This window comes from Podarcis vaucheri, assembly GCF_965113315.1.
Source record: "Podarcis vaucheri genome assembly, chromosome: 1".
Classification (NCBI taxonomy): domain Eukaryota; kingdom Metazoa; phylum Chordata; class Lepidosauria; order Squamata; family Lacertidae; genus Podarcis; species Podarcis vaucheri.
This window is the reverse complement of record NC_138759.1, coordinates 124,646,303-124,665,214: the sequence shown is the minus strand read 5'-3', so window position 1 is coordinate 124,665,214 and position 18,912 is coordinate 124,646,303. Positions and strand designations below refer to the sequence as shown.

The following is an 18,912-nucleotide window of genomic DNA, read 5'->3' as shown; positions in this document are numbered from 1 at the left end:
CAGGGCATTTTTAATACACACAGGTGAAACAGAGCAGCTGCCCCTTGTTCCATCCGCCAGCCTTCATCAGCCGCGATGGGAGTTGGTCAGGACAGCAGAAAGACGATATTAGCACACCTTAAGGCTAGGCAGTTTAAACGTAACCGAAAAAAGGAAAAGGAGAAGGGGGGAAAAACAAGCATTCAACCACACTCAAGGTTTGTTTTGGACATGAACATCTGATGCACAACAAGGAATCCCAATTTCCATCTACGACCCTTATTTTAAGACATTCCCCCCCCCCCTGGACTCATGCGGTTCTCAGCAGCTTCACTGGGTTTTTCAGCCTGGGGGGAGCATGGCGAAGAGAGAAAAAGGTGTGCGGCAGGGAGGAAATCCTCTTCTCTGGACAACAGAAGGTAGAGAACTAGTAGACCAAACTTCACCCCCCCACACACACACAGTTAACCATAAATAAAAGTGCAATTAAGTGTTCAAGTAGGGCGTATACAGAGTTTAGGCGGACAAGTGAGTCTTTTGGCTGGGTCATCTTTTTGAGGCTCTGCGGGGATCCCTCCCGTTACTCATTGTGCTTTGTGGGGGGCGCGTGTGATTGGACGGCACTGAAGGAGGGGCGGGGCCCCGCCCGCTGACCCTCCCAGTACCTGCATAGGAGGAGGGGACATGATTATAAGCAGATGATACTCCGCTCAGCTCAGGTCCTGCTGGCAAACCATTTCCTACAAAAGCAAACAAGAAGAATAAAAGACAACACAGAGACACAAGACATTCGCGCGTCAGACAGTCTAAACTGCAGCTTCTTGGTCCAGGAGACCGCTTTGCATGTATATGAAGCTGGCCTCTCTCACAATTCGCTGAACCTTAGAGGTTGAGGTGAGCTGGGAAGGTGTCTGCAGAGACCACGAAGTCCCTAACAGCAGCTTGCTTTGCCATCCACATGCCAACAGTAACCAACGGCAAGGAGAAAACAAGGGAAGACGTGTGTTTCGGTGTCTTAGCAGCAGCAGCAGCAGGAGCAACTTCTCCCAGCGCTGTATAAACCCCAGATATAGCAAAATGCACCGGGATGCTGCTGAAACCTGCACAATAAACACACAAGACGTAACCAGCTGTATTTTTGAATAAATAAGATATACTATTCATTGTATCAAATTGTAGATTTCAACGGAAGTCTCATAAAGTACATAGAGTCCAATAATCCACAAGAAGGGTTGTTACAGATCCACAGAATCCTTTCACAGAGTCTAAGGCAAGTATTTCCGGAATATTAGCCTTGTTTCGCCATCCTAGGCTTCATCAGCAGAACAGGCATATGTAATATTACAGGATAGTGGATCTTATAGCATAGTAGTGGTTGCAGTAACACTTACTGTATGAACAGACAGGTGGAATAGACACTTATACATACATGGATCTTATGACTAGAGAATGAACTGATCTACTGGATCTTCTGCTTTTCTCGTTGAACTTTATGAGACTTCCGTTGAAATCTACAATTTGATACAATCAACAGTATACCTTATTTATTCAAAAGTAAAGCCGGTTACATCTTGTGTGTTTACAGTGGTGCCTCGCAAGACGAAAATAATCCGTTCCGTGAGTCTCTTCGTCTAGCAGTTTTTTCGTCTTGCGAAGCAACCCTATTAGCGGATTAGCGCTATTAGCGGTTTAGCGGCTAAAAGGCTATTAGCGGCTTAGAAAAAGGGGGGGAGCGGAAAAAATCGCAAGACTCGCAAGACATTTTCGTCTTGCGAAGGAAGCCCATAGGGAAATTCGTCTTGCGAAGCGCATCGAAAAACGGAAAACCCTTTCGTCTAGCGGGTTATTCGTCTTGCGAGGCATTCGTCTTGCAGGGCACCACTGTATTGAGGATGTTTCACGTAACCACAAGTTTGTTGTTGTTGTTTTGCTGAAGCCTGCACAGTGCTCAAAGGAAATGGGAGCTTGACTTCAGTAGAAGGTGGCAACGCAGGGATCCTTTCAGCTTGAGAGGGACAAAAGGGGACTGACCAGGAATAATCCAATCTGGGCAAGCCAGACTGGATTGCTTAACTAAAGAGACTCAAATGAATCTGCAAACTAGCTTCCTGTTGTATAAGGGAAATGTGCTACTTGACTCACTAGGCGTGAGTGAGGAAGGATGGTATTTCATCAATATAGCCTCTCCTACTATCCACAACAGTCCCACAACCCCCATGTAGCTTAGCTTCTCCACACCCTACCTGCTGTTTCCTCCTTCCTGTATGGGAGTACCATCTCCCAAGAAGCAAGAGAAACACAATGGGTAGTTGGAGGAACCCAACCTTCTTGCCACAGTACTGCCTGACGACTCACCCTTCCCAATCACCAGGTGCCCTTTAAGCCACAACCTGAGCGGGAAGGTTGTTACAGGCCCAACTGTGCCAGAGCGAGGAGTCAGAGGGGCGGGGGCGTTAACCCACGACTCAACTACTTTCCTTCTGAATCCATAGGCCCAGTTTGGATGTCAACGCTAAACCAGTGTTTTAACATTACAAGAATAAGAACGCTTGAGTGTGAGGAACAAACACACTTCCCCTCTTCTGGCCGGGCCAGAAGAGACAGGAAGCATCCGATTTCTGGTTTAAGCCCGAACCAGCTTAAAACTGGTTTCAACTGTGGTTTGTGGAAAGCTGCAGAGATCGAACGATAGGCTTCCGATCTTTGTTCCCGTAAACCATAGTTTAAACCTGCCGCCACAGGTGTTCCTGAACCTTTGCTTCCAAGACAGAAAATTTATTATTATTATTTTACAACACACACTTACTTACCAGTAGGCCCAAAAGTACAAGAACTCAGATTAGTTGATGGAAGGGAATTGTTACTCTGCTCACCCTGGGCCTTTAAAAGGAATGGAGAGAGAGAGAGAGAGAGAGAGAGAGAGAGAGAGAGAGATTAAGACAACCATGGTACAGAAAGAACTGTGGGGGCTTGGAGAAACAGTACAGTGGTACCTCAGGTTACAGACGCTTCAGGTTACAGACTCCGCTAACTCAGAAGTAGTACCTTGGGTTAAGAACTTTACCTCAGGATGAGAACAGAAATCGCGTGGCAGAGATGCGAGGCCCCATTAGCTAACTCAGATTAAGAACAGTTTCAGGTTAAGAACGGACCTCCGGAACGAATTAAGTTCTTAACCAGAGGTACCACTGTATCCACGAGACTAAGCTAATTCTTGTTCCTCTTGTCCTTTTAAGATGCTCCTCTCCTCCCACAGGAGAAGCCCACTCCTGTACAGCAGTACCTCAGGTTAAGAACTTAATTCGTTCCGGAGGTCCGTTCTTAGCCTGAAACTGTTCTTTACCTGAGGTGCCACTTTAGCTAATGGGGCCTCCCGCTGCCACCACGTGATTTCTGTTCCCATCCTGAAGCAAAGTTCTTAACCCGAGGTACTAGTTCTGGGTTAGCTGAATCTGTAACCAGAAGCGTCTGTCACCCGAGGTACCACTGTATAGGCCACACGGTTAAGGGTTTGTCTGCGCCTCAGTTGTGGACATGTTACGATGCTGCACAAGATGGCACATACCACTTTGCTGGGCTGCCCAGGGTGATCCGAGCTGGGCTCACTGAAGTTGGGCACTTCCGAGTACACCATGCAGAACCTGCAAGGAAAAAGAAGCTCGTGAGAGGGAGTGTGGAGATTTCTTTCCTCAGCTCTCCTCATCCCACTTCCAGGGACCAGTGCATGCCTTGTTTCAAATTCCAGAGCCGCCACCCCCTCTTCCCTCACTCCCATCCCAGAAACTAGACCAGGAGATATGAAGAAGCCCAGCTCTACACATGCTCCCCTTGGAAGTCTATCCTATTGATTCCGACGGAGCTTGCACCCAAATAGGTTGATGCTCCAAGCATGCATAAAAGTTGTCCCTGCTTCTTCCTTTTGCAAGACCGCAAGTCAGCAGGTGGGTCACGCTGTCTACAGTGGTGCCTCGCAAGACGAAAAGAATCCGTTCTGTGATTCTCTTCGTCTAGCGGTTTTTTCGTCTTGCGAAGCAAGCCCATTGACGAATTAGCGGCTTATCGGCTGATCGGATCAGCTGATAAGTGGCTTAGCGGCTTAGAAAAAGGGGGGAGGGGGGGAAACCAGCAGGAACTCGCAAGACATTGTCGTCTTGCGAAGCAAGCCCATAGGAAATTCGTTTTGCAAAGCACCTCCAAAACGGAAAACCCTTCGTCTAGCGAGTTTTCCGTCTTGCAAGGCATTCGTCTTGCGGGGCACCACTGTATTCGTCTTCATAAAGGATACACAGCAAATATTCCGTTCATCGCCATGAAAGATACACAGCTGCAAACACTTAGGAGCAAGTCCTGCTGAATTAAAGAGGAGCTTGTATCGAACAAAGCACGCCTAGGATCAGACCACGCAGAAGATGTCAGTGGCTAGAATCGATTGCAGAAGTTTAAAAAAAAAAAACGGGAATGCCTAAGAACGCCAAATCCATAACGAAGGCTGCAATCCTGTGCTGTTAAGTTTCAATGAAGTCGAACGCTGCAAAGCAACAGTTGTTCCGCACTGAAGTGCGCTGCCGTGCTATAAAGCAGGGCCCAACTTGGAACCAGCCAGGCAATTCTCAAGCATTTCTCAATCTGGAGAAAATTTAGTTCGAGTGGCATTTGTCACCATCATCTTGCAGGCCTGCTTTGCATTTTAAGCTAAAGGAACCGCAGGCGTCAAAACAGAACCAACCGTGACTCCCGGTTATTGTTCGTTCGATACACCTTATTCTATTTATAAAATAATTCCAGCTGCACAAGCAACACTCCACATTAACTACCGGGTGCAATCCACCTATGTCGGAGCACAGCTCCCACCAGCAGAGCCATTTGGACCAGGGATGATGGGAATTGAAGTCCAAAATAGTTAAGGTGGCACCAGGTTGAAGACTGATCTAGCCACACTTAAGTCAGCTACATTCCAGAATCTTACACTAATCCTTTCAAAATGATATCACTCAGGATGACGAAAAGCATGTGTTTTTTTTAATTCTTGCAGTAATTTATTTTGAGATTAAAACATTCCAACGTCATTCAAATTAAGAGGCGATGGGGCAATAATTTTATGCAGTGATGGGAAATAAGATTTATTTCCTGAGTTAGTACTAACCCTAGACCATCCCCCCCTGACATTCCAATTTTGGGAAACACTCCCAATATAGCAGAAGCTAATACACCAGGCATAGGCCAACTCGACCCTCCAGAAGTTTTGGGACTACAACTCCCATCATCCCTGGCCGCTGGTCCTGTTACCTAGGGGTGATGGGAGTTGTAGTTTCAAAACATCTGGAGGGCCGAGTTTGCCTATGCCTGTAATACATTATGAAAATGGCCTCAATTATGAATAATCAAATATCACTTTCGGCAGAGCAGACCACAAACGCAGCCACACATAGCCTTAGACAGACGACGTCTAACTTTCTGTGGCTAAGAGCCACAGCTCAGCAACAGAACATCTGTTGGGCATGTAGAATGCCAAAGGTTTGATCCCTGGTGTTTCTAGGGAGAGCTGCCATAGACCCCTGCCTTGAAACCCTGGGAAGCCAGCCAATCAGAGTGGATAATACTGAGCTAAATGGACCAATGGCCTGGCTCCCCAGCATAAGGCAGGTTCCTACATCCTCCTCCTACAGCTGTAATGTTTTCACAACATTCCTCCACATTTTGGCCTGAATGAACATCGCAGGCGCCTGGGGGGGGGGGGATACAGGAAGTTGCGACTATCTGATGCAACGAAGCGTTATTCTGCAATTGCCCATCCACACAAGCACAGGTGCCCGGGTAAACCAGTCCCCAAAGCGACACCATTCCAGCTTGCCAACAACGCCCAGCACTCTGCTCCCGAACTTTCCATTACGGGTCTCGACGGACTGCCTGGTCACGGCAGAGGCTTATGCTCGAGAAAGGAAACCAGCAGCATTTGCCCGTGACATCTTAGACCGCCATGACCCGAGAGGCTCTAGCTCGACGGAAGGGGGAAATTTACCTTTACACCCCTAGAGAGGCTGGCTCCCGCAGGAAAAGGCTGGAGCTCACTACCAGAGCCAGAATGTAGAAGCCTCTACCGTACCTAGCCTGTGGATTAAATAGAGGACTTCAGTTTTCGGCGCTGCAAGTCCTTGAAAACGACAATGCGTTAACCCACAACAAAGGAGGCAGCTTAGGCGGCTGAACACTTACCTGTTCGCAGGTGTACTTAAGGCATTCAGGCCAGATGGATGCATGGGTGAGCAAGCCGTCTGTTACATAAGCAGGGTTCCCCACACGCTTGTCGGAAAAAATAATATTGAGATCGAGGAAAGCCAAACTGATCGGGAACAAGGCTCTTTGGGCAGAGAGTACTTTGCTAAACCCCAGAAAGCAACGGCAGGTTGGGCAGACGCTTGCAAGGCAGCATTTGATACCTACCGCTCCAGCCTGCGAAGCGCAAGGCTTCGAGAGCAACTGAGCGCACGTGTAAAGCGAGATACTCACTCCCCGATTTTCTGAAGCTCGCCTCCCCTTCCGGTGTAAAGCGTGAGACATCCTTTCCACAGAGATGCATACCTAGCCAAGAAAAACGCCAGAAGCGTTAAAAAGCACCAGGGGAGGGGGGGTGTAATTAATGCCCAGGATTGACCAGGGTTTTGGTTTTGTTGGGGGGGGGGACAGGGTTGGGTGAAGCACATCTTCCTCTCAGAAAATCCAATGGGAGAGTGGACCACACACACACCACCAAAATCAACAGGACTTTAGCGCTAACCTTAAGTGTGCAGCTTTCAGATTTCGCCAGCAAAGCAGCCTCTGGCAGGTCATTTCTTCCTTTCTTTTTTGAAATTGTTTTTATTTGTTTTACAGATATAAATTTATAACAAAACCAAATACAGTGGTACCTCTAGTTGCAGACACGATCCATTCTGTGGTGCCATTCGCACCCCAAAAAGTCCGTAACTAGAGCGTGTGCAAGCACAACAGAGTGTTTCTGCGCATGCGAGAAGCGCGCACAACACTTCTGCGCATGTGGCGAAACCTGGAAGTATAAACTTCTGGGTTTGCCGTGTTCACAACCTGAAAAGCCGCAATGTGAAGCAAACACAACAAGAGATATGACTGTAGAGAGATTTCTCTGAATTTCAAGTCTTCCCATCCCCTCCATGGGTCCTACGGTCAACGTTTTCAACTGCATATTATTTTATAGTCTATATTTTATCTCTCTCCATATTGTCCATAGTATTTGTTACATTACAAGTGGGATTCAAATCCTGCTAATGTTTTCATCTGCTTACCTCCTAAGTAAATTATAATTCCCCCCCCCCATTCTTTCTTGAAGTTTTTGTACTCACAGGTCATTTCTTAGTGAGATGCTCAAACTTTTATTGGCCTATGTACATGATTCCAGTAGGGCTCAACACAAACAAACAACAACCCAATCATTACAAAACAGCAACACTGCAGCTAACATTTAAGTTAGTGTTGTACAGCATCCATGAACCCTTATTGTGTGTTGCAGAAACCTGACTGCTAACATTAGGAAAGCCACCTTGCATTCGTCCGAATTCCATTCCCTACAACCAACCAACCTAGATTGAATTGTCTGATACCAGACGGAGGCAGTACAAAAGAACATGTGCAACTGGCGACAGAAAAAGAGTGGCAAGATAAATGATTTGACTGTATTGAATTGGCTAGATTGACAGAAGCCATTAGGGGTCAGCCCAAGCAAAAATTTCAAAAAGAATGGGGAAAATATAGAGAATACCTGAAAAAGCAGTGCCCTCAAATTAATACTTCGACTTGTTTCGATTTAACTTCTGCAAAACAAATCATGGTATAAAAGCTAAAAACAGAAAGAAAAAGGAGTAATAATGAACTAAGAAGGAGACAGTTTACCAAAAACGAAAAGAGAACCGTGTTGAGGATGAAGGAAGCCAATTGGAAGAAAAGAAGAATTGAAATTTTATATATATATATATATACACACACACACACACACACACACACACACACATATACATACACACACACATAGTTGATTGTTTGATCTGTGTAAGTTTGTGTATGTTATTGTTTTATTTGTAATTAATTGTTTTTTGTTCTTTGCTTTCGATTGTGCATTTTTGTGAGCGTGTGTGTGTGTGTGTTGCAAAATAAACTTAATAAAAGAAAAAAGAACATGCACAACTGGTTCCATTTGTCTCTGTCCACAAGGACATCGCCTTTCTTTGAGCGGTGCTTCGCTTCTTGGTCCGTTCATGCACCCAAAGTTATGCAACTCTCTCAGAGGTTTCCTGGCGCCAAACTAAGTTCTGTCGTTACTACAATGGTTGGGTTTTAAGCATTCTCTCACACTCGAGGACTCATCCATTCATCCAATGGGGTGCCCCGCGGAATCAGACCATCTAGCAGAGCTTTCCACTTCCGGCGATGGCCAACCAGGTGCCTTTTGAGAAAACCTTAAGCAGAACATAAGCTGCTGCTTTCTAATGGTAATCAGATGCATGGTGTCTCTGATTCTGGAGCTAACACATTGCCCATCATGACTAGTAGCTATTGATGAACTGTTCCTCCCCTATCTTGTCTAATCCCTTTTAGTACAGCCACTGCTAGTATGACAATACTTGCAGCATCCATGCTTTCTCCTGGAATGCCATTAAAAAAAGTAGTTTCCTTCACTTTAGAGAAGCAATGGGGGAACATCTGGAGGGTCTATCTGCTTCAAAACATGCTGAAAATTGCTCAGCCACTTAATCCTAACTGCAGAGCTGACACAAGACACCAGCAGCTTAATTTTTAGCAGGTGTTTTATTGCAGCTCCGATCTACCCATAGCTCTGCACATCGAGATTTTTATTTTTTTGCTACTGTATAGCCAAAGGTTTTGCACAGTAGTGAGGGCTGGGGGGTTAAAGCTCCAGTTCAGGTGAAGTTAGGCACATTTAAGTGCCACAGCAATCAGTGGGACTTAAATTGGCCGCAAGTAATTGGTCCCACTGATCTCAATGGTATGTCAGCATGACCAACTTTTAACCGAGTCGGGAGCATTTATTAAAAGCCATTTGCAACAACACACCAAGCGTTCTGCTGAAGCGCCCTGTGTGACTTGCAAGATCATTCACTTTCATTACTACATTCTCTGAGTGTATGTATGATTTGTCCCTCTCTTGTACATGTGCATAGATGTATAAACACGAAAAGAGCACAAATCAAACATTGTCAAATGGGGACTTGAGACACTACTGGGGTATAGAAACAAGAAAGCTTCCATTTATTGCAAGCGCAACAAAAGACATCCTTTGGCAGAATTCCCTATCTCCCACAAGTAAATCCTTTATACGTAGTGAATATTTGCCTGCAAGAATGGAAGTTTGTTTTGATTCATGTGCTTGACCTTCAAACTCTGGTTTTTAACCAGCGATCAACTGTTTTTCCCTTTCTTTCTTTTTGCCAAATGCAAAAGAGAGGGACAACCAAACAGGGTTCCCCAAACTTGGGTCTCCAGCTGTTTTGGGACTACAACTCCCATCATCCCTTGCTAGCAGGACCATTGGTCAGGGATGATGGGAATTGTAGTCCCAAAACAGCTGGAGACCCAAATTTGGGAAACCCTGAACTAAATGATGCGAGGGGAAATTACGTTTGGATTTTCACATTGCACTTATAACTACCTTCCCCCACAGGTTGGGAGACCTGCTCAGTTACAGTTTGGCTCTTAAAAGATCATTAACAAAAGCAATTTTTATTTATAAAGCTAGTAAATGGACCTGTTCCTGAGGTTTGGCAATAAACCACTAGTAGGCATCCAAGATACTGTCTGTCTCTCTGCCACTAGTGTTTCTAAGGCTGTCACACAGACTGCTGGCACAAGCGGTATACGTTTTATCGGTGTCCAAACAAGTAAGCCAGCCACTCTATATTAGCCCCACCCGTCAGTCACATATTAGTTCTGCTAAGATGACGCAAATGGAAAGTGACCTTAACACGGCATTTTGTGCCAAGTTGTAACTTGAAGAGATTACAAATGAGCCTAGGGGTGAAATCCAGTGGCATGTGCGTGCAATATAGGCAACCAGGAACTCTCCAAATGGCCTTAAATAAGCAGCCATTGTTGTATTTTGCACTGAAACCAATAATTAACGTTCTTGCTAGCCCGGCTAGAATGCGACACTGAGCCATAGTTTATGGAACTATGGCTTAGTGTTGTGAGCAAACCCGGCCCAGCAACTTAGCTGCGGTTTGTTTACTGCCAACAAACCATGGTCTGAAGCCATGGGTTGCTTGTTGACATTAAAAAAAAACCTTGGTTTGTTTTAATTACGGCTTGGCGTTATGCCATGAACCCAGCCCTCTTCCTTTAACCATGGTCTCTTTTGCCATCCCATCACAAACGCTCACCAACTTTCAAAGGCATAAGGAAGAAGACGAAGAGAAGATTTTGGATTTGATATCCCGCTTTATCACTACCCGAAGGAGTCTCAAAGCGGCTAACATTCTCCTTTCCCTTCCTCCCTTACAACAAACACTCTGTGAGGTGAGTGGGGCTGAGAGACTTCAAAGAAGTGTGACTGGCCCAAGGTCACCCAGCAGCTGCATGTGGAGGAGCGGAGATGCGAACCCAGTTCACCAGATTACGAGACTACCGCTCTTAACCACCACACACACACACACAGGGAAAGAAACCAAACTCTGGATAATCAAGCCATCGTTTGGCTGATCGCTTGTGGGACAACTCATGATGATCTTACAGTTTGCAAAACAACCCATGGTTTAACATGATGTACCAAGTGGGCCACTGCGAGTTCCTTTTTTGTGTTTGTCACATTTGTATCCAAGCCTTATCCCAAAGACCTCTAGGTGACAGGTTGACATTTTGTCTCCAGGAGAAGCCTGTGAGCTAGGTGTGGTTTTAGACAGGGAACAATTTGACCCATGGTCACTCAACGAATTTTATCGTTGTTCATAGGTCAGCCCAGTCTAATTCCAACAAACAATATTCGCTCACCATCCTAGCAGTACGTGTGGCCTTGGAGACATTGCTTGCCCTCTGCCATTGTTATCATACACCTCATTAATCCAAAGGGGTTATTTTAGCTTCTTTGATTGGCTTTCAGGTGACTATGGGAATCTGCCATCGCCATCAAAGGAGGGGGAAGTTATGGCCCTAAGGAGGTTTTTAATGTTTTATGTTTTACTATGAAGAGAAGACTCCCTGGAAAAGACCCTGGTGTTGGGAAAGATTGAGGGCACAAGGAGAAGGGGGCGACAGAGGACGAGATGGTTGGACAGTGTTCTCAAAGCTACCAACATGAGCTTGACCAAACTGCGGGAGGCAGTGGAAGACAGGAGTGCCTGGCGTGCTCTGGTCCAGGGGGTCACGAAGAGTCGGACACGACTAAACAACAACATTGTTGTATGTACTTTAAGCCATCCAGAGTGGCTGGGAGAAAATTATTATTATTATTAATAATAATACTTTTGCACAGACTAAATTGTAGCTCACAATGGGAATTCTATGACTGTTGAACACATCCCATTTCACTCTTTTAAGAAATGATTATGCTTCCCTTTAAGATCAGACTATAGACTTTTGCAAAGAGGGTATTATTTTCACAGACGCTTGGTGCTTACCGTTTCAACCTCATTCACAATAAAAGTACCTAGCGCTTTAGAATACCTTTGCATGTTCAAAGCAGATGGCAAACATTATCTCGGGAATCCTTACAACCTGCCTGCAAGGAAGGTCATAGAACATAGGCAATGTGACCTCCTTTGCTGAAACCGAGAAAGCTCTTGCACACAAAATACAGGCAGGATTTTCTCTCTCAGAAATGCAGCAAAAAAGGCCACCGCCAATCTGAAACCTTTAAAATATTAAAACAAAAGCAGTTGATCAACCCTCTGTGAGTGCAAGTAAATATACTTTTGTTTTTTAATTATGTTTACAAAAGCAATTTGACATGGGGAACCCAGCGATCCACCAGCGTTCCTCTGGACTGCGTTTGTCACATGAAAATATAGCACACTTGTAATAGAAGCAGATGCTTTTACTACTAATTGCTAGTTCTGCTTCTCTTCATGCTAAAGAAAGCCAACCTCTCCTCTGCGCACGGTGAGAGCTCATCGAAAGAGGAAGCAGAAAGAGTTGGTTGCTTCTTTCAAAAATTACATTACGTTGCACCCTCGGTCCCCTAACAGATCAGATTTCAAAGCAGCATACAAGGCCATGCTGGCGTTCGTGACTTGTTAAGGCCTGTGCAAGCAAGCCCAGCTACGGCTTTGATTATCCAGAAGGAACATGCTCAGACCCACAGATCCTATTCTGCTAGGGAAAGAGGGAAGAGGCTGGGGATAGCTGGCCCTGAGATTTTAACTGTGTATTGGGCTACTTAAGCCATGGTTTTCCCGGTAGTGATGTATGGAAGTGAGAGCTGGACCATAAAGAAGGCTGGTTGCCGAAGAATTGATGCTTTTGAATTATGGTGCTGGAGGAGACTCTTGAGAGTCCCATGGACTGCAAGAAGATCAAACCTATCCATTCTGAAGGAAATCAGCCCTGAGTGCTCACTGGAAGGACAGATCCTGAAGCTGAGGCTCCAGTACTTTGGCCACCTCATGAGAAGAGAAGACTCCCTGGAAAAGACCCTGATGTTGGGAAAGATGGAGGGCACAAGGAGAAGGGGACGACAGAGGACGAGATGGTTGGACAGTGTTCTTGAAGCTACCAGCATGAGTTTGACTAAACTGCAGGAGGCAGTGGAAGACACAGGAGTGCCTGGTGTGCTGTGGTCCAGGGGGTCACGAAGAGTCGGACACGACTAAACGACAACAACACACTTTAAGTGTGCACCCTTTAAAATATAATAATCCTGAAGTATGACTGGTTTGCTTCTCGGGAAATCTGTGCTCTTGCCTCATCATGTGACGAGGGATATAACCCAACCTACGGCCTGCATGACACCAAAGGTGAATTGTGTGCCTGTCATACAGGTATGGCACGCACACAATTTAGATGGGTGAAGTGTTTGGAAGCAGATCCCTGTGGGCTGGGGAAACACTAAATGTTACCAACAGCAAAACCACATGAATGAGTTGGAATGTTGCAGCGTTAATTTTTGTAATAATGAAAAACCGGGGCCTGGGGGACAGGAAGGTGTTTATGCAGCAGCTGCCAAGTTGGGAGTGCAGTTTTTCTTCTGCGGAACTCCAAAACAGCCCCTACCCAAAAGAGGTAATCTGGTTGTTGGGGGAGAAGAAAATTCCCCTGGCTCACACTGTGCCTTAAAGTCTTCTCTCATCTCCACAGGACTTTTTAGCACGGCACAAAGTGTGGGTTCTGCTTCAGCTATTACTGAACCCACTAAAATATGCCAAATTGACTCTTGGCCTATCCAGCTCAAAACAGAACGTACAGGAAAAGAGGGTGTGTCACTGCTTCCTTTAAGGAAAATAAGAAGCCACCAGCTTTTAAGAGATGACTCATCGACCAGTGTGGTCAAGGCTGCATCCTTGTGAGCCAAGTCGCGTGTGACAGCAGCAAACCCATCTGTTTAAATCCTGGATCTGCCCTAATCATGTTCAAAGGAAGGGCAGGAGGGGCAAGGAGAACTGAGGAGTGGGCCTTGCTTCTCCACGTGGTTCCCTCTAAATCTAGCATCTGTAGAGAGGAGACTGAGTTTGGGAAGGGGGGCTGGAAACGTCCCTTTTGCTTTAAAAGCTAGGCCCCGACAGAGGTCTAAGGTCAGAAGAAGAGCATGCGCACACTCTGCGTGCAGGTCGCCGTAGGAGCACAGGTAAGCTGTCAAGTCAAACTGAAGGAACGTCTCCATCCCCATCGTTCTGCCCGGACACTGAGGTCCAGTGCCGAGGGCCTTCCCTCACTGCAAGAAGTGAGGTTACAGGGAAGAAGGCAGAGGGCCTTCTCGGTAGTGGCACCCGCCCTGTGGAACGCCCTCCCACCAGATGTCAAGGAAATAAACAACTATCTGACTTTTAGAAGACATCTGAAGGCAGCCCTGTTTGGGGAAGTTTTTAGTGTTTGATTGTGTTTTTAATATTCTGTTGGGAGCCGCGCAGAGTGGCTGGGGAAACCCAGCCAGATGAATGGGGTATAAATAATATATTATTACAGTGGTACCTCGTTCTAGAGGTCTGTTCTTAACCTGAGACTATTCTTAACCTGAAGCACCACTTTAGCTAATGGGGCCTCCTGCTGCCACTGCGCCGCCGCTGCACGATTTCTGTTCTCATCCTGAAGCAAAGTTCTTAACCCGAGGTACTATTTCTGGGTTAGCAGAGTCTGTAACCTGAAGTGTATGTAACCTGAAGCGTATGTAACCCGAGGTACCACCGTATTATTATTATCACCACTGGGTTCATCCAACCTGGCACTGCCGATTGGCAGTGGCTCTCCAGGATTCCAGACCGGGGGGGGGGGGGCGGGGCGGGGAACACCTGCCTGGAGATTCTGGGGATTGAACCTGGAAGCACATGCTCCAGAGCCCTTCCCTGCCGGTCAGAGGAGACCCACTGCCAGTCAGAGGAGGCCAGGGTTGAAATCCCCACTCAGCTATGAAGCCCCTTGCTTTCTCCTGCCCCAGAGGCTAGGACTCAAGCCAATAGATTCAAGTGGCTCGAAAGCGGAATGGGAGGGAATATGCTTTCTTTGCACTTGATCCCATTGATTCGGGTCCTAGCCTCCAGGGGCAGGAGAAAACAAGGAGCTTGCTTGCTTAACCCACTATGACGGCCGTAGCTAAGATTCCTGCATTGCATCTGAAGGCAGCCCTGTTCAGGGAACTTTTTAATGCTTTATTCTGTCGGGAGCCGCCCAGAGTGGCCGGGGAAACCCAGCCAGACGGGCGGGGGTCTAAATAATAAATTATTATTTACTTATTTTATTACTATTGCAGGGGGTTGGACTAGATGACCCTCGGGGTCGCCTCCAACTCTACCATTCTACGACTCAGTGGATGACCAGTCATGGCCTCTCAGCCAGACCCACCTCGCACGGCTATGGTTGTGGGGATTAATGGAGCAGGGGGAGAATCATACTTGCCATACCTGGAGCTCCCTGGGAGAAATGGGTGGGGTATTAAACGCAATAAATAATAATAATAAAGGACCCAGCAAAAGGCAACTTCCTCTATATACACACAGCAAGGGGAAATGAGCACTCTGGTTTCACCTCTAATCTGGCCCCCGCGAGACGTTGTTTTCCCTTCCCCTCCTCCTGCTACACCAATTACGATTCTAAGAAAGGGAGAGGAAGCCCAAAGCGTTAACAGGAACACACTGAGTCAGCCAGTTGCTTCAGCAACGAAACAAAAGAGCGGCTGGGCAGAGGCCTAACCCCACTGTCGGAAACACATACATACCCTTTGGTCAACCGGATAATATCTCCCGGCTGAATGAGGCTGCCAAGTTCATCCCACACTGAGATGAGGATGCTACCCGACTTGTCGGCTACTTTGCACGACCGCACTTCGTGCCCATCTTTGGTTTTGGTGACACGGCCTGCAAGGGAATATGGAAAGGGGGGGGCAGGGGAGGGGAGAGAAAAAGAAAGGTGGTTTGAGCAAACGTCCTTAGAACAAGGGGACACAACATCCTTTTGAAAATGCAACTTTGCCTGGGCGCGAAAGGACCTGCAACTTTCGCCAAAGCCCAGGGAAGGAGCCACTCCGGACCCTGAAAGTGGATCTATTTAAGGACAGATTTAGAGAAAGTGGACTCAACTCTTTTCCCTGAAAAGCGGACACGTGTCAACTCCTCTCTCTCTCACACACACACACACAAACACACATTTGCACACCTAGAACGCGGGCCAAGGAAGTCGGGGAGTGAAAAACAAACAAAACCACGACAGTTCCACGGGACCCCACTTACCGATCTCTAGCACAATAAAGATGACATTTAAATTTTTCAGTCCGGCCCTTATGTCTTTTATGAGGAGGTATGTTTCGTTTGCCATGCTCATGCTGCTTCGCTTTTCAGGAGGAAGGCACGGGCGCTGCTGGGGCAGAGTGAGCAGGACAAAGCTCCCCCCTTGGAAAACAGGGCAGGGGTGGCAGGAGCTGTGGCGGGGGGGGTGGATAATAAGACGAGATCGGGTTTGACCAGCCCTTGGAGAAGGCAACAGTAATGTGCAATATACTCTGGGGAGGTCGGCGGGGAAGCGTGTTTGAGGAAGAAAGGAGGCACCCACGGCGATCCCTCTTCCCTGAAACTCTTAAGCTCGCTTCTCCCTCTCTCAGCTGGCCACACAAGCCTCGTAAGGGTGAAGGAGGGAGCCGGGGCGCTGTGATTAAAACAGGCACGGGGCTTGGCTGCTGCTGCTGCTTTCGCCGCCGCCGCCCCTACTGGCGAACGAGAAAAGGCACCTTCGCTATAGGCTCCCTTTTCCTCCCCTCTGCAAGAAAATCGGGGCGCTCTTTTTCTCTTATGACTATTATTGCACAGCGGGTAAGGTGCTTCCTCCTCCTCTCCAGCCCCCCCAACTCGCCAGCTGCCCTGCACCCCAGCACCACTTTCACACAAGCGCGCAAACACGCCGCTTCGCCCTCCAAGCGCGCTCGCTCTCCGTCTAAAAGAAGCATGTGCCGGCGGCGTCGTTTTATATCCAGCCGGGCTGGACCATTTCCTCCGCGCGGGGGGGGGTGGGAAAGCAAAGTCGCGTCGAAAGGTACGGAAAAGAGCGGCGGGGAAAAGGGAATCAGAGACGAGCTCCAGGGCCTCGGTGTTTGGATCCTGCTGCGCCGGAGCGGTTCTGCTCCGTGGCCCCACGGCGCCGGAGAAGCGCAAGGAGGGCGAGAAAGCCTCCCCCCCGAAAAATGGAATGGTCCGTGGAACGCGGAGACACCAGAATGGAACTGAATGTGACAAAGTGCCCCGTAAGAGGCGCTGATTGGTTGGCCGCGATTCTTTTGTGCTCTGACCTAGAATATTTACAGTCGCTCGCCCTCCCGTTTCTCTCTTTTCCCCCTGCCTCGCTCTCCGGGGCAGGATCGAGCCTGTCTCACCGGGAGGCAGGACTGCAAGTTCGTCATGAGCCTCGGGGAAGGGTCGCTGAATGGCTGGCTGTTGCCTTTTAACGCGCTGCTGATTCCCCAGACCCCGACAACACCAAGGCTGGGGGAGGTGGGGGCTGCGATCATTTCCCCTGCCCCGCACCCACTGTATATTTTTTCGAAAGGATTCCTCGGGAAACCGCTTGCAACGGGATTTCGTGTGTGTGTGCGCGTTTACTTTCCTACCGCTCTTTCTTTTTCCTTTCTCCTCCTGTGAAGAGGCTGCATCCTAATGTTTTAATGTTGTGTCTTAATCTTTTAAATTGTATTTTAATCAACTTGGTTTTTTTATTGGTTGTTAGCCGCCCTGAGCCCGGTCTTGGCTGGGGCGGGCGGGGTATAAATAAAAATGTATTATTATTATTATTATTATTATTATTAATCTATATTATTATATATAATAATCTATAATGCGGGATATGTTTGATTGGAAGAGGACGCGGGGAATCAGACTGTGCTGTTCTTAAAGGAAAGTAACCGAGCCGTAAAGCATTTAAAAGCAAAGGAGGCCGTGTGGGTCCGTCCGTGAGAGAGAGCGCCACGGTTAGGCACAGCGCCTTTATCAGCAGCGCCCCCGCCCTCCAAAAAATGCCCACAAAATAGCTAGCGAGCCTTCGCAGTGTCCAGAACTCTTCATCCAGCGGAATGTTAAACAAAGACTTGGTGTTCAAGTCTTAAAATGGAGTGTGGAGATAAGACTAGCCGCTCGGAAACCTATGTATTTCTACTCAGAAATAAGTCCCACTGAGTTCAATGGGGCTTGCTCCCAGGTAAGTGTATAGAGGTTCCAAGCATCACTCAGATTGCACTTGCCAGTTGCGTACAGAACATTTCTAGTACCCAAGAACCAACCTACAATTTATCATTACTCCCAACATTTTAAAGCTCAATCCTGTGTTTCTTGGGGGGTGTCTCACTAAAAAAACCCCCAATGGGGCTTACTCCCAAGTAGGCATGCACGTCTAGCCATGTTAAGAATATTATTTATACCCCACCCATCTAGCTGGGGTTCCCCAGCCACTCTGCTACATTGGTGGACTGGTACTCAGTATGGTTTAAATCAGTGTTTTTCAACCTTTTTTGGGCAAAGGCACACTTGTTTCATGAAAAAAATCACGAGGCACACCACCATTAGAAAATGTTAAAAAAATTAACTCTGTGCCTATATTGACTATATATAAAGTAATTCTCTTGAATAGGAATCAAATAAACACAAAGAAAGTATTTTATAATTACCCAGGACACAGTCCGGCGCCCGCCTAGTGGGCAAAAATTTGATTATTTTTTTAAAAAAAATCTTTCGCATTTTCCAATTTTCCCCATGGCACAGCAGGCAACATCTCGCGGCACACTAGTGTGCCGCAGAACAGTGGTTGAAAAACACTGGTTTAAATGCCTTGTCCTGTATGGTGGTACTCGGGTTACAGATGCTTCAGGTTACAGATGCTGCTAACCCATAAATAGTGCATCAGGTTAAGAACTTTGCTTCAGGATGAGAACAGAAATCGTGCTCTGGCGGCGCAGCAGCAGCGGGAGGCCCCATTAACTAAAATGGTACCTCAGGTTAAGAATAGTTTCAGGTTAAGAACGGACCTCCAGAACGAATTAAGTTCTTAACCCAAGGTACCACTGTATTTAAAATATGCAGAACCAAATGTTCATTCTCTGGGCATACAGCCATCTGAGGTTGGGAACCTTTTGTTATACAAAGTCCATCATACCTGGACACTGACCAAGCTGGCTGAGGCTGATGGGAATTGTAATTCAAAACATCTGAAGGGTGCCCAGTTGGGGAAGGCTGATATATAAACTGCTTAACAATTAACATGGACCAAAGGATTATCTCCACCCCCATCATT

The 18,912-nt window shown here is 47.0% G+C and overlaps 1 protein-coding gene across 2 annotated transcripts; it reads right to left on the bottom strand.

Moving 5' to 3' along the window:
* Nucleotides 1–472: 472 nt before the first annotated feature.
* On the bottom strand, nt 473–16,214 carry NABP1 (nucleic acid binding protein 1). 2 transcript variants are annotated; one of them, XM_082210154.1, is made up of 6 exons: nt 15,873–16,214; nt 15,362–15,500; nt 6,487–6,558; nt 3,545–3,620; nt 2,790–2,859; nt 473–719 (listed from the first exon to the last, which is right to left on the bottom strand). In XM_082210154.1, the coding sequence occupies exons 1-6, from the start codon at nt 15,961–15,963 to the stop codon at nt 526–528; spliced, it is 642 nt and encodes a 213-aa protein (XP_082066280.1). In that variant the 5' UTR covers nt 15,964–16,214; the 3' UTR covers nt 473–525. The 2 variants fall into 2 exon arrangements, with proteins under 2 accessions (XP_082066280.1, XP_082066279.1); XM_082210153.1 differs by having other exon boundaries at nt 473–644; nt 15,873–16,050.
* Nucleotides 16,215–18,912: the final 2,698 nt, after the last annotated feature.

Excerpts from the sequence above, each read along its gene's own strand:
- NABP1 (XM_082210154.1), bottom strand. The coding sequence starts at position 15,963 with ATGAGCATGGCAAACGAAACATACCTCCTCATAAAAGACATAAGGGCC. Across the intron at positions 6,559-15,361 it reads ATTATCCGGTTGACCAAAGG|GTATGCATCTCTGTGGAAAG; the intron begins GTATGTATGTGT and ends TTTCTTGGCTAG. Across the intron at positions 720-2,789 it reads TTGTACTTTTGGGCCTACTG|GAAATGGTTTGCCAGCAGGA; the intron begins GTAAGTAAGTGT and ends TTGCTTTTGTAG.